The following is a 14,097-nucleotide window of genomic DNA, read 5'->3' on the forward strand; positions in this document are numbered from 1 at the left end:
AGGATGGCGCTCTTCATAGGATCCCTGTCCTTTGCCTCTTGGTACCTTGCATAAAGATGGAGGGAAGCTGTCATTGGCTGTGTGTAACACAGCTGAGCCATCCCTTGAGAGAGACGTTAATAAATGTAGATTGAAGACACTGGGCCCCGAGGGTACCACATTTTCTGTGGGTGTAGATACACAGTGAGACTAATAAATCAGCCTCTGCACTAATAGAGATGCTTGTGCTCTTGACTGTGACCCTGCTGGCTGCTCTCTCGGAGGGGTGACTTTGTTCAGACATTTATTTCTGAGGTCTGCTTTAGTACCTCTTGTTACCTGCTGGCATGACAACTGCAGGTGCCTGTTGTGGCACAATGTGCCCTTTCCCCCGGGGATGCCTCTGGGGAAACGTAGCTCTGGCCAGAACAAGCTCATCGGGGGAAAGTGCTGCTGGAGGTGTGAGCTGTGTTCTACCACCACTGCTATTAATACGATGGTAGAGATTGTAGAGCCCTCCTGGATTCCTCCCTCTTTTTTCACACCCTGTACCCTGGGAGTGGAAGAAATTGCAGAAAGTGAGTTCCTGCTAAGTGTGAAATTCAGAGGGACCATGAATGTAATGGGGATCTCCTGAATACCGGGGTCTAACCTGGACAGCACACTACCTGGCACAAGTCTGGGTCCCACACACAAAGAATTAGTTGTTGGCCACTTCAAGGTAGTAAAAAAAGAAATGTGAAGACCAGGGATCCACATTTTGGGTGGTTTCACCATTTCCCCACAGTTCCCCTTAGCTTGTCCTTCAGGAGCAGTTGACAGTCTTGCACTCTGTTACTTACTGCTCACTACTGATTAACAGGCTTCTAATGTCATTACTTCTTTTATTATCCAACCAATCTGAAGGATCAGCCATTTTCTAGAGAAAAAAAAAAAAAGAGGACAATGTCTTACTGGCATTAAGTGGTTGGCTAGCAGGGTAGCTAGCAGGAAAATTAATCTGTAAATGTGTATTATCCAGACAAAGAGTGGAGTCCAGCTATCAGAGGAGGTGTTGCAAAGCACAGAGATAGGCGAGGTAGTCAAAAAAATTTAAGGACTGTATCAAGAGCCAAAGCAGAGCCTCGAAGTGTTGGTAATAACGGTGGCAGTAGTAATACTAATGCTCTACTTCGGAGGTCTGGTCCTGGGTCAGGCCTCAAGCACACTTTGTGCTGTGCAATTGCAGATGAAATGGCAAATAAGTTCTTGCTTCAAAATGCTTAAAAACCATGTAGAAGGAGAGTGAGGCCAGACGGCTAGTGACAGATGGGCAGGGGAGAAGAGAGAGGTGAGGGCAGCTGGCACGGGGAGGGTACGTCTCAGGGTACCAGCAGGCTCACGGCTGTTACGGAGGTGGTTTCAGGAAGGATAACAAGGTGCATATGTGGATCACCTGGGGGCACTTGCGCGGGCACGAGGGCCAGCAGAGGAGAAGGAATGAGGTGCTTGTTGCAAGTATAATGAGAGCTTGAGAGTGGCTGACATGGCAGGGTGTTGAAGGCATAGTCTGATTTCCCAAAAGGAATTGGGGATGGTGGGTCAACAAGGTACAAGCCATGAGGGGTCCTGGCAACAGATACACTGGCTTGTCTTGGGTGCAGAAGAGAAGGGGGAGTGCAGAGAGGTGTGTCCATGGTGGCAGGGAATGAGTTTTGCAGGCATTTTTTGAATGGCGATGCTGCAGCAGGTGGCATGTGGTGATGGACAGGAGCAAAGTGACACAGTGCAGAAGGTGCCAGTCAGAAGGTGCAGAGGTCGTGTGGGTCATGACTAGAGAAGAGTTTTTCACAGAAAGGGTGCATCCCACCTGGGGGCTTGGAGGTTCGGTGTACCTGTGGTGGGGTGGGTGCCTTGCAGAGATACCTGCATGGCTCTTGGCAAGGGCATGGGTGGCCCTGGCTCCTCCTCTTGTGCAGGGGTGCTTGCACCCGCTTCCCCGTGACATGGGAGTACTGGCTGTGCCCAGCTCATTCCTGGGAACAGCAGCAACATCTCCATCAGAGGGAGAGGTAGTCACGCTCTTGACTGTGTGCAGGGACCTTGTGCTAACGTGCTCCAGGCTGGCACTGATGGGAGTGGACACAGAGCACAGCTCGCTGTTGAGAGGACTCGTGGTATCGCACGTTCATGCTTGGAGACACCGCGCCAGCATCTGCTCAGCGCTTCTGAGGAGATGCCTGCAGACACTGCAGGTCGGCTCTCTTGTGACTACTGGGTTGCAGCTGCAGCCAGCCCTGGGTGTTTAATTTGATTTATGCCAACTCTGCATTGCAAAACACATGAGCAAATCGCTGTTGCCCCCTGGAAGAAGCAGGGCTGTGTCCCAGAGCACACTATTCCCATGGCATTTAACATTCTCTGCAAAACCAGCTTTTATTTAGAACTGAACATCTGTTCCAGATGTGGTTATTCACTGCCTGCGTCGCTGCGCTCCTGCCATTGTTGTCCTGCTACACAGTGAAAGGCTGGCATGAATTATTGAAAGATTGAGTTTAAATAAATGATAAACTGGTACTATGCATGAAGTTAAGTTTCTGTCCACTCCTTACAGAGTCACACTCCCGGTTTTGATGTCCCCATGATGAGCTCGCACACCTCCCAGAACCTGCCATCTCATCTGCCTGATGGGGCTAATCGAAGAGCATGGAGAGGGGCAGCCCAAGCATGAAGGTGGCCAAGGGGACGAGTCTCCTGGGGAGAAGGAGGAACTGCAGCAGAGAAGCAGGCAACCAGAGTTTCCCTCCTGGCAAGTGCCTTTTTCATCTCGAACTGTTCCTTGCAAGAGGCGAGCTGGCTCGGGGGCTGCTCGCAAGGGCAGTTGGTGGGGCGGGAGGGAGCTGCCAGCTCCCAAGGGTGGGTGGTGGGGACAGTGCTGGGGACCAGCAGTGGGTGTATATGTTGGGAATGTAAAAGATCAAGATCCTTCGTTAAAAACCTAGAATAAAACCTTTTCCCAGGGAAACATCTTGCAGGACTGTGCTGAACGTAAACGTATCCCAACCATCTACGTGTACGTGGTGCGAGGGCGAGGGGCACTCTGGGTTTGAGCCTGCTGTGGCTCTAAACCAGCCAAACCCTCCTTTTCTGTTGGCTCTCATCTGGAAAGTCCAAATGGATTTTTGGAAGCCTGGTAGTCTTGGAAATTGTTTATTTTTTTTTTTCTTCACCATTTTGAAAAATGGCTTGACTCACAGTTGCATGAGGCTGTGGGGATTCACAGCAGACCATCTGTTTCAGCTGTTAGCAGTCATTAATTTTTTTTTATATTTTTTGCTACTTTTGATATACTTTGGGAAAAAAGTATGTTCTTTATGGCACTGGAGAACTTCAAAGTTGCTTACTTTTTTTTTTCTCTCAGAGAAACAATATACAGTGGATGTAGTTGTTATAAAAGAATTACATTTTTATTCGGCTTTCTAAATGGGGAATTTGTCTCCTGTGGACACTCAGGAGGACACAGAGTATTGTTTGTCTCCTTTCCACCATGTATTTGGCTAATACCTGCCTTGCTACTGTACTGTGATACATCTACTTTTTTTCCAGGTTAACTAATGAAGAAAGGCTTTCATTTAAAAAATGCGGTGAGATTTTCTTTTAAGCCCCTACGTTTCTGGAGCTAAGTACTTACTGATTAAATCAGCCTTATTGTCTCCAGTTATTCTACCCAGAAACTGGAAAATTACTCAACTCCTTGACAGGTGTTCACAGCTGATGGCTCAGATTTGTGGATCGAGTGCTGGGGCATATGGCATGATAAATAATAGAACAAACTAATCCTATTGACACTGTCCACCCTCCAGCCTGCACACATTTATCCTTGCTCTCGCTGTGCGACAGCCCATTCCCTTAGCCAGCTCCTCTCAGAGGTGCTGCTCCCAAGCCACTGACTGATGAGTTTGGCTCATCAATGTTTGAGCAAAGCGTCGTAGCGCTGTTTTTGCAAGGACCTCTGCTCAGTGTGACAGGCAGGTGTTCACCATGGGTTTGCTCCCCGTCTGCTTCATTAGTTTGTTCAGCTGATGCTTGCGATGGCACATTGTGCCAGAGTTTGCCCAAGAGCCTTGCTGGTGGTTTCCCTGTTGCTTGTGTAGGATTTTAAATACAGCAAAAAAAACTTCCTTGAGTTTAAGGGGTACTGGGAAATGCAAAGGCTGGGAGCATGAGGGAGGGTGCAGTATCTTGCATGAAAATGTGTGATGGGGGATGGTGGCATTGTGCAAACATGAAGCTGTAGTGGGTAATGGGCAGAGAGCTCTGCGCTGGGCTCATGGTTGTGCTGGCTTGGGTCATGCATCCCTGAAAGAGCTGTGGGCAGGACGTAAAACATAAGCCACAAACCTCCGAACCTACTCTTGAGCCTTGTGATGGTTGGGAGAGTGCAAAACTTACACTGAGTGTCTTAGACCTGCCTGTGACACCTGGGTGAAGTGACAGCCAGAGAGCCGTGGAGTATTTCCAACCATCCATTAGGACTGCGGCTTTCAGCAGGATTACAAATGTGTCCTGGAAAACGCTCCTTGGAGCTGGCCAAAGAGCTGTTAGTTTCTGGGCGTGGGGGCTGGTTCTGGGCACGGGGCCATGCCGCGGCCAAACCCAGCGTGTGCCACTGCGGAGTGAGCTGGCAGCGAGGGACACCGTGGGGATGGTGGCTCCTCCTGTCCTGCTGCCCGCTTCAGGGAGGCATGTGCTGCTAAAAACCGTATGGCTCTATAGTGCAAAGCAAAGAGACCATCGGACGTGCCCCGGGAGCTCAGCACCAGGGCTCTATGCTCCTGTGTGCATTTCCAGGTACGGCCTGGGTCCAGCTCTTGTCCTTTGTGTGCAGAGGAGCAGGATGTGTCCCATCCCTGTGTCTCTTGCTCCCATGTCTGAGCAAGGCGTGTGCCCCGAGCAGTTGGGGCAGCCAGCACACCGCGATGCCTGCTGCAAGCTTGCCAGAGGAAGGTGGAGGAATGCACATCTGGAGGCTCAGAGATGTTTGGTGCCTGTGTGGTTTTCATTTGGAGGCCTTTCTGTTGTTGATTGACTTAATTAAAACTAAAAAAAAAAAAAGAAGCAGACAGGATTGGACTTTATTTTTTTTTTAAATGAAATCCCTGGCTTTGAGAGCTACAGAGCCAATTTTCATTTTGAAATTTCCTTCCCTTAAAAATTTTATTTTTAAAGTTCCCCAAAAGAATTTTGAACTGCAAATTGGAAGGAGGTGTTAGACCTTACAACTAAAGCAAACCCAACCCCAAATCTATTAACTGATTCAAAAACCATTTTGTGTTTTGCAAAGTCAATTTTCTGGAGAAAATTTGATATTTTGTTTATTTTCCAAAGAAAAACACTGCTTTTTAAAAATTGAGTACTCCAAGGTACCTCAAATACCCCTCAGATTTTTGTCCCAGCATTGAGAAATGTGGGTGGCGCTTGGCTGTGGCATGCTCTCCCCCTTTGCCCTACCTGCTGAACACGTGCTCTGTGGTACTGAGCCTTTCTGGGGCAATGCTAGAGATTTGCGGTTTTGATGAGAAGGGAGGAAGATGATTAGTGATCCTGGGGCCCCCATTTATTCTTCATGCCCCAACATGTGTCTGCTTGGGCTTGCAGCCATCCTCCTCCATCTATCAGGTCAGGCCTTGGTGCATCCCCCAGAGACCCCACTTGTGGCTCAGGGCACAGCCCTTCTTGGTGTGCCCAAAAATTACTGCCCAGATCCTGAGTGAGATGAGGAAGTAAGGAAAAGGAAGAAAATATCTCCCCGTCAGGAAATCTGCCTGTTAACACCCCAGACACAAAAGTCTCAATGGAGCTTTTCCCCTTTGAACCAGCTAAAATGTTGCTCACTGATGGGAAGTCTAAAAATAAGCGCGTTCTCCACAAACAGCTTAAAGATGTTGAAAATGAAAAGCAACAAAGGATGTAGAACGTATGAGTCACTAAATTACAGGGCTATCTTTCTAAGAGCAAAACAAAACAAACTCCCCCCCCCAAAACCCTCCCTGCTGAAATTCATTGTGAGTTTTCTGGGTTTGGTTTGGGGCTGTTTGCCCCACGGTGCCTGCGCAGACAGTCATCTTATTTTTGTGGGCTAGCGAAGGGCTGAAACCTTATCCATTTTTATTACACAGTGTGCCAGAGCTGCTCTGTATAAATAATAAGAGTAAAACCAGTCTGCTCAGCGGCATGAACAGGAGGTGCTTTTTCTCTTGCACATGGGCATTTCTGTTGATTTTTTTTTTTTTTTTTTTTTTTGTGTAGATAAACCCCCTTGCACTAGCTCACTGGATGTCAAGCTTTCTTACAGGAAAGCGTGTAAGCATACATTTGTCTTGACAGCGTGTTCTTCTGGCCCTGGCTTAGCCACAAGTGTTTGGTACTCTCGGCTGGGAGCAAGCAGATTTTCCTGGGTGTAATAGCATTTGTCTATAGCTTTAGTTTGTTGAGATAATGTAATTAAAAGGAGTTCTTGGTTTGTTTGGTTTGGTTTTTTTTTTTTTTTTTTCTCTCTGAAGGTCTCATTTTGTGATGAGCTCTGCTAGGGTGGACTGTGTTGCAAAACTGAAGTTTTTTTAGCATTTGCAGATGAGCTTGAATCAAAATCTTGGCGTTTGAGGCAGCAGGAAAGGGGAGGGACTGGTGCCAAACCTATGCCTACATCTGATGTTTGCAGCCAGCCCCAATCTCTCTAATAGGCTGAAATGAAATCTTGGGTCCAAGCAGATGGTAGGGCTGGAGATGTGAATCTGCTGGTGCTGCTGCATCCCAGACCTGCTGTTGCGGTGTGGAATACACTCACTGGGGTTTGAAGGAGCTGGAGGCTGCCCCTTTCTACCCATCATCATCTGCACCTTCATCCATCCTCTTCGCTGTCGTGCGGGGAGGAAGGGCAGCAGCACCGGGCCAGGCGGCGCGAGATCCCTTCCACGAGCCAGTTGCGGTACCCGGCTGGCTCGCTCCCGGCCCAGATAACCCATCAATCAATGAACCGGTTCCCTGCGTTGGCAGGTACAACAAAGGCTGTGCACAACCATCATAAATCCTGGAGTGGAGCTCGCTCAGAAATGATTTAATCTAGATACTTAGTTCTGAAATGCGCTAATTAAACTTCAGAATGAAGCATCCAGTGCAGAAGCAAGATGAATAAAAAGTAAAAATAAAAGTTTCCCCTGGAATAATTAACCATCATTAAAAAATGAAAATCCAGGCTAGGGAGCAATTGTACACTTTCCACAAAGTGTTTCATCAGAAATAATGGGATGAAATTAAGCAATGCAAAAATGTAGGCTGAAAGTTGAAAAGCTTATCCCACTCGTGAGACCCATTAGACTGCAAAATGTTACTGAACCCTCCCCAGGGAGCGGTCAAATGTGTATTTCTCGGGACATTTAAAATTGGACTGGACAGAAACCCCCTCCCTTATACTGTGGGGAGCAGTTACAGATATCCTCACTTCGATGGGCCTTACAGACCTCTCTGAGTTTTAATTTCAGTGAGTCATCCCTAACTGAGAAAAAACTATTTAATTTTGGTAGAAGGCTTTCTTATCTGAGGGAACTCTCAGTCTGACCCTACCTACAGGCCTTACGTCTAGATATTGCGAAGGATGCTTTTAAGACACCAGCCTTTTCTAAAATCATACACCGGCTTGCCCTGCCTCCCCTTGGACGCTGCATTTATTGCTGTCCTATCTACCGTGCACTCACCTGACGCTTCAGCCACCGCTTTCCTTGGTCTCAAAAAAGGCACCCAAGCAGAAATGGAGACCTCGCTCTGCCTATGCGGCTGTGGGTTTGCTGAGCATCTCCCTACAAGCTGGGTGGTACCCAAATGTAATCAGTCTGACTGGTGTACAACAGCTTGATAGCAAATTACATCAAGCGATAACCCACTTGATATTAGAGTGACAGCTCAGCACTGACAGTGACAACGATCACCGCTCCCCAACAGGCAGCCAGGCAGGTCTCTGACAACAACTGTCCCTGCCTCGCATAATTTTTCGGTGCGTTGCTTTGTCACATTAGTATTATACTGTCTCTTGCCATATCATTTTCATGAGCATAATGCAAATGTCACGGTGCTGATTTTGGAGGTGGCCCTCTCCCTCCGGAGAGCACGTCCTCCCATCACTGCTCCCCAGCCACAGGAGCTGCTTTGCTACCCAGGAGATCTTCTCAAAAAACAGAGGGTTTGACGCGATCAGCTCTGTATTTTAACAAAGAAAAAGAGAAAACGGCCGCTGCCTGGTCTTGTTTACGTGGACACAAGTCTGGAGATATTCTGGATGTACTTAAGGATTAATGAGAACTTGGTCCTTTAACAATCTTTAATAACAAATATATAAGCCTAATGGATTTTCCAGCTACTGTTTTCAGCCATGAAGGTTGGAACCTTTTTGTCTAATGTCTTCCAGAGCTGAGGGAAAGGAAATTAGCTAAAGGCAGGGAATAATGTTCTGCAAATGAGGGGCTTTGCCCCCACTTTACTCATGTAAGCAGCCCAGATGAGGCTAAGGGAGTCACAGGTGAAAGTTTCCTTATGGAGCAAGAAAAAAAGAAATGAGAAGTAAAATGACGTGAAGAGATTGATCTGAGTCTCACCTTGTTGAAATAGCGTTTGGTCCCATCATTCACCTTCCACAGATGGTACCGAGGAAAACATTGCTGGAGCAGGAATTATCTTTTCACTGGACATAGGAATGCCAATAACTTGATAAAAATGGTAACATTGCAGGATGTTGCACAGCCCTGATGGTTTATAAGGAACTTGGACCACGGCTAAATTCCTGCACCTCCATCCAGGCCCTGGTGGGCAGAAAAGCGTGCAGGCACAGGGGCAGCGGGATGCAGAAAGCCCATCTGCGGGCAGGACGGCTGAGCTGGTGAAGCAGAAATAGTTTACTACCAATGGAGAAGGGATTTCTAGTTTGCACAGGGAGCAAAGGAAGCAAAAATCCCTCTGCTCATGGTTTCTGAGCTGGTGATCACGTTCCTTCTGATGGTGAAATCCCAGCATGGGAAATGGTGTGACCCACGAGGCTGAAAGGAAGGAGCCGGGAAGGATTTTTACATCAGAAAAGTACAACCCAGACAGGACGTGAGCGAAACACCTTTGAACCATAAAGCCGACGCTTACTCTGAAGGCTTTGTTCAGCGCTTACACGGCTGTGGGAGTGTTGCTGTAGATGCAGGGTACCTCTCCAGGCTGTTTTCCAGATCCAGCCACAGCAGCTTTAGTTGAGTGTTGGGTTCCCATTAGAGACTCTTCTGAAGTCAGCTGTGTTCACCATCAGAACACCTTTCTATGTACTTAGACTAAACCATCTTTAGCTAAATTTCACCCCACTGGGAGCACACACCAGCCCAGCTTTCCCCAGGTACAGCTTTTCCAGTGGCTTTGGCAACCCTGGGCAGGATCCAAAGCCCCTGTGCACCTGGTGCCCTCAGGGAACTGGGAAGACAAGAAGCTCCACCATGCTCTGGTAGCCCACTGAAGGTGACCACAGTAAAGAAAGATGTTGCCTGGTTGATCTGCGGTGATTTTAGCTCAGCTGAGAAACCTGAGGAGATGCTCAGCAAGTCGGGAGAACTGCACTCCATCAAGCACTTGCTTGTTTGCTCTGAAGAAGTCAGGACCTGGCTGGAGCTGTCAGCATCAGGGATTTTTGTAGCCACCTGCTCTGCTCCTCCGTGCTCCCCAGCATCAAACAGAGGGCACTCGGGCCGGCTGGGCTGGGACCCGGGGTTCGGGGAGATGCACACCTCTGTGCAGACAGGAGCACCAGAGACACGTGCAGACATGGTTTCTTCTCCTCCATTGCTGTTTCCGAAAAAAGAACCGGCACCTTACCCCCTCCCTCCATGGTAAAAAGAAAACCTGGAGAAGGTTGGGGAAGTCAACTTTCCAAGGGGGTCAGCCCCATATTAGTGATTCCTTTCCCGTCGTGGACTGTTTCGGGGTCGTGCTCTTTCCCAGCTGCCTCCGGGAGGGAGGAAAGACGGGCGGTGGGAGCCGCGGAGGATGGAGCCGCCGGGGGCTGGCCCCTCTCCCCTGCGCGCAGCATCCCGCGGGCTCTGGGGAAGGGGCAGACGGCGACCACCACACGATCGGGTGGCTGGCACCGAGGTGCCGGCGAGGAAGGGGTTAGCGGGGGCCTGCCGCAAGGTGGGCTGCGGCGGAGGGTGTTCCCCGGGCGGGCGCTGCGCCGCCGCCCTGGCCGGGGGCTCCGGGGGAGCGCGGCGCTGGGGCTGCGGGGCCATGGGGCGCTGAGCCGCAGCGCGCTGCCGCGCCGCCCCGCACTCGCATCCTCCTCAGCAGTCTCCGGATTTATCCCGTTTTTTTTTTTTTTTCCTTTGCATTTTTTTATTTGATTGTCTTTTTTTTTTTTTTTTCCTTCGCCATCCTCACCGCCCAGATCCCTCTCTGCCTCCTCCCTCCATCCTCCTTTGAATAACTCGGCCAGGAGCGATCTGGAGGGGGGGGGTGGGGGGTGGGGGGGAGGGAAGAGGAGCCGAGCAAACCTGTGGCGGAGAAGCCGGCTGGTGGAGAGGTGAGTCGAGAAGGTGAGACCCCGGCGAAGGATGGGGAGCACTGGCTGCCCACCCCCACCCCCCCGGGCAAGCGGGGGGGCAGCCGGTGCCCCACGAGGAACCGACCTGTTGGCCGGAGCGGGGGCTGGTCCCTCCCTCCCGGCTTGCTTAGACGGGGCGGCGGCGAAGCGGTCCCCCGTGGGGTACAGCAGGGTTCGGGGTTGGCGGCGGCGGGGGGGACCTGCGAGTGTAGATGCTCATCCCCTCCGGCCACCCCCGGCTCGCTCGCGGGAGTGCCCCGTCCCCCCACTCGTGTGGTTTGGTCACGGGTGGGTTCCCCCCCTCTTGGGCTGCGTGCGGTCGTGGGCACACACACGCGTGTTTGTGGAGAGGGGCACGCAAGTTGCCATGGAGCAGTGTAACATCACTTCTGCCACCCAGAAAGCCTTTTCCTTAATTTCTGGGCCCTCTCCTCGCTCCTACCGTGGATGATGTAATAAGCACTCGGTATCTATGCGGTGTCCTGCTCTTGTGGAGTTAGATAAGAACAAAGATCCCAGAGCAGAGGGAGCAGCCGCCATCTGTTTGAATAGATGGGTCTTAATGAACCTGTCAAAATCAACAAATATACACGACAGAGGAATTTGGCCCCAAACACCTCCTGATGCCGCTGTCGGCAACCAAAAGACTCCCAAAGAGAGTCCTGCCTGTCGCCCAGATGCCTACTAATAGCTTTAATGTATTCAGCCCAGCCTCGTTTTATTTCAGATATAATTTCAATCACCAGATTTAATACATGATTTGCAGTGATTGCCTCCTGATTTACCCACTCGAACGGCAAAAGGAATGCATTAAGGAGGGCTGAGTTGCCGTGCTTTGCTGGTGTCCTGAGTGTGAGCTGTTTCTCCTGTTACTCACCAGCAGCTCAGACCTTTTCCACCCACCAAGTTTGACTGTTTTCCATGTAGCAGCTGCATCCCCCTTAGTACACGCCACGCTGTGTCGCGCTAATTCACTGGGCGCCTTGCAAGCTTGTCTCGGCTCTCGGTGGCTTTTGGAGTGTGTTGAAAGTCGTCAGGATACAGACGGGCTCCGCTGGGAAATGATAGCGGGACGAGATCGGCTGCGGGAGCGGCTCGCTGAGCTCTGGCCAGGCTGTGGCTGCCTGTAACTCCGTCGGAGGAGAGGTGCGTGATCCTGTCTCGCTCGATGTGCTTGCTGGACTACAAGAGGATCTCCTCATTGCCTGGGAAATCAGATTTCCCCATTGTTCAGCTGTAAAATAGCTGCACAAGGCCGTGATTGGCAAAGGACTGGATCACCCAGGTTGCTTACATCACGTAGGCAGCTGCCACCGAAATGACACACTTGATTGAAGGCCAAAAGAACCATATACGTAACTGCCTGTGATTAAGCTCCATATGATGCCTCAGAGCAAGTAAAAACCCCTCCTTCATCTCATCTTGCTTGTAACGAGACAACCGTTGCAGGGATATCATTTGGGTCATGTTGTGGCTTTTGGGGGATTTTTTTTGTTTTGTTTTGGGTTTTTGGTTTTTGGGTTTTCTTGCTTCTGGCTGTAAACTTCCATGACCTGCACCAATCTGCCATTGCACCCTCGCGCGATGCCCCATGAGAGCCTGGTGCTGTAGGCGTGCTGGTAGCTGGGAATACAAATTTTGCCAGGTAAGAGCTCCCAATGCCATTTTTTAACAAGGAATATTCCAGCTGGCTTCTTTGGGGGAGGGAGAGGGTCTTTGCACGTGCCCTTTCCCCGCTGGCATGCATGTGTGGCGGTGTGACTGTTTATTTCTGGAAAAGGTTGGTAGGGGAAGCTTCATCTTTTCAGTTTTCAGAGTCTTTGTGGGTGCTCAGCGGTTTCCTCACGGTATGCACCCTACCTGTAGATAGAGCCTCTCTGCACTGCACCTGTAGATAAATGCTCTGCCCTGGCTCTGGCAAGGGTTTTGCCTGTCTCCAGGCAGAATCCCGATCGGGCAGTGAGGGATGGCGAGCGTGGGAGACCTGGGCCAAACCCTGCACCGGGTGAAACTTCTAGGTAGTGTCAGAACTGCAGGGGTCTCCGTGGGGAGGTCTCCATCCTGCAGGACCTGGCTTTGGCTCCTGTACTCTTCGGTAGTGTGTAGACCTCCTCTGATTCTTACAATACCTTCCCTTAACTTTTCAGTGGGGCAGGATCAGGCCAGGGCCCGATCCTGCAAACTGATGGATTTAATCAGTAAACAAAAAGACTTTGCATGCATCTCCCTGCTATTGAATCCCTGGGCAAAACTTGTCTTGCATAAAAACCCCAAAAAACAAAAATCCAGCCCCAAGCACTTAAAGAGAAATAGTTTGCACAAATGCTAATTTAAACAAAATCTCCTTCCTTTCCTGTCTGTCTGAGCTGCATGAGGAGACAGGGCTGTACCTCCTCTCTCCATACTCACTCTCTCCCTGACTTCATTATCATGCAGTTTTTGTCCAATCATAATGTGCTTGAGGATTATGCTGATGCAGCTTATTCCTACCATATCAAGATATATGGGTATGTATAAATGTAGATGGATATATAAACAACATTTTTGTGGCCACTTGTCCAGGCTTTCCTTCAACAGACTAAATCCCAGCCCAGTCTTGGTACATTTAAATGGCTGGTCCCATGCATCTCACACAGCCTCCAGAAAACCTTCCCCTGTAAGTTACAATGCAATGCAAGTCCTCTTGTTTTATTTTTCTTTAAATGACCTAATTTCTAAGCAAATAATTGCTTGACCAATAGTGAGATGATAGTACTATGCATGTTTTATCTTCCAGAGTTATCATAAACTGCACAAAATATCCATTGAGAAACTACTTGTATTAGAAATACCAGCAAACATCATTTTAGTCGATTTGTGCACATATAACTTTATTGATTCAGCATGAAATATGGCAGGCAATTTATCAGGAGATGTAAAATGAAACAGGCGGTACCTTTTCAGAATATGTTGGGAATGTCAAATGGGTCTGAGAGCATTCATATTAGCCAGGTAAACCAAAATGATTTTTTTATGAGTCCTGTAAACAATACCAAGTCAGTTTTATTCAGTTTTATACAGTCCACAGCTAAAGATATATTAGTTAGCTCAGCTGTTAACTGGGGGAACTGATACGGCTGGGTAGGCTTTAACTGTATTTTTAACCTGCGAATGTGGTTAGCGTTAAAAGTGTAAGCAAAAAACTAAAGTAAATACTGGGTATTATGCAATAGTACTTGGGCTATCATGGAAAGAGGGCAATAGAACCAAACTGTTTTATAGGTCTGCTTTTAATTAAATGCAGTCTACTTTGATAAAAGCACTGAAATGTGAAAATGCTTCTCAGAATAAAGACATTAAGCAGTGGTATTTAAAGCCACAGTGCAGGTTCAGTCTGTTGAACCTGAAGTCCATGGGCAGGACATGGAAAATGTATAGAAATTCAGTGGGTGGTTGTAAAACTGCCCTCTCATTCCTTGAACTTAACGTCTGCTTGTGGAGGCTTACTGGGCAAAATTGTATATACATTTTTACAGCATGAT

The 14,097-nt window shown here is 49.0% G+C and overlaps 1 protein-coding gene across 5 annotated transcripts in view; it reads left to right on the forward strand.

Moving 5' to 3' along the window:
• Positions 1-14,097, forward strand: part of CALN1 (calneuron 1) — a 158,725-nt gene that overhangs the window by 24,432 nt on the left and 120,196 nt on the right. For 2 of the 5 annotated variants that reach the window (XM_080398868.1, XM_080398872.1), the window contains exon 1: positions 1,779-2,771. In XM_080398868.1, coding sequence (XP_080254994.1) covers positions 2,646-2,771 — 126 coding nt within the window. In that variant the 5' untranslated portion in view covers positions 1,779-2,645. Of the gene's footprint in view, positions 1-1,778; positions 12,222-14,097 lie in introns of those variants that run through there. The other 3 variants (XM_080398869.1, XM_080398870.1, XM_080398871.1) reach the window with 3 other exon arrangements.

This window comes from Falco punctatus (assembly GCF_963210335.1).
Source record: "Falco punctatus genome assembly, chromosome: 1".
Taxonomy (NCBI): Eukaryota; Metazoa; Chordata; class Aves; order Falconiformes; family Falconidae; genus Falco; species Falco punctatus.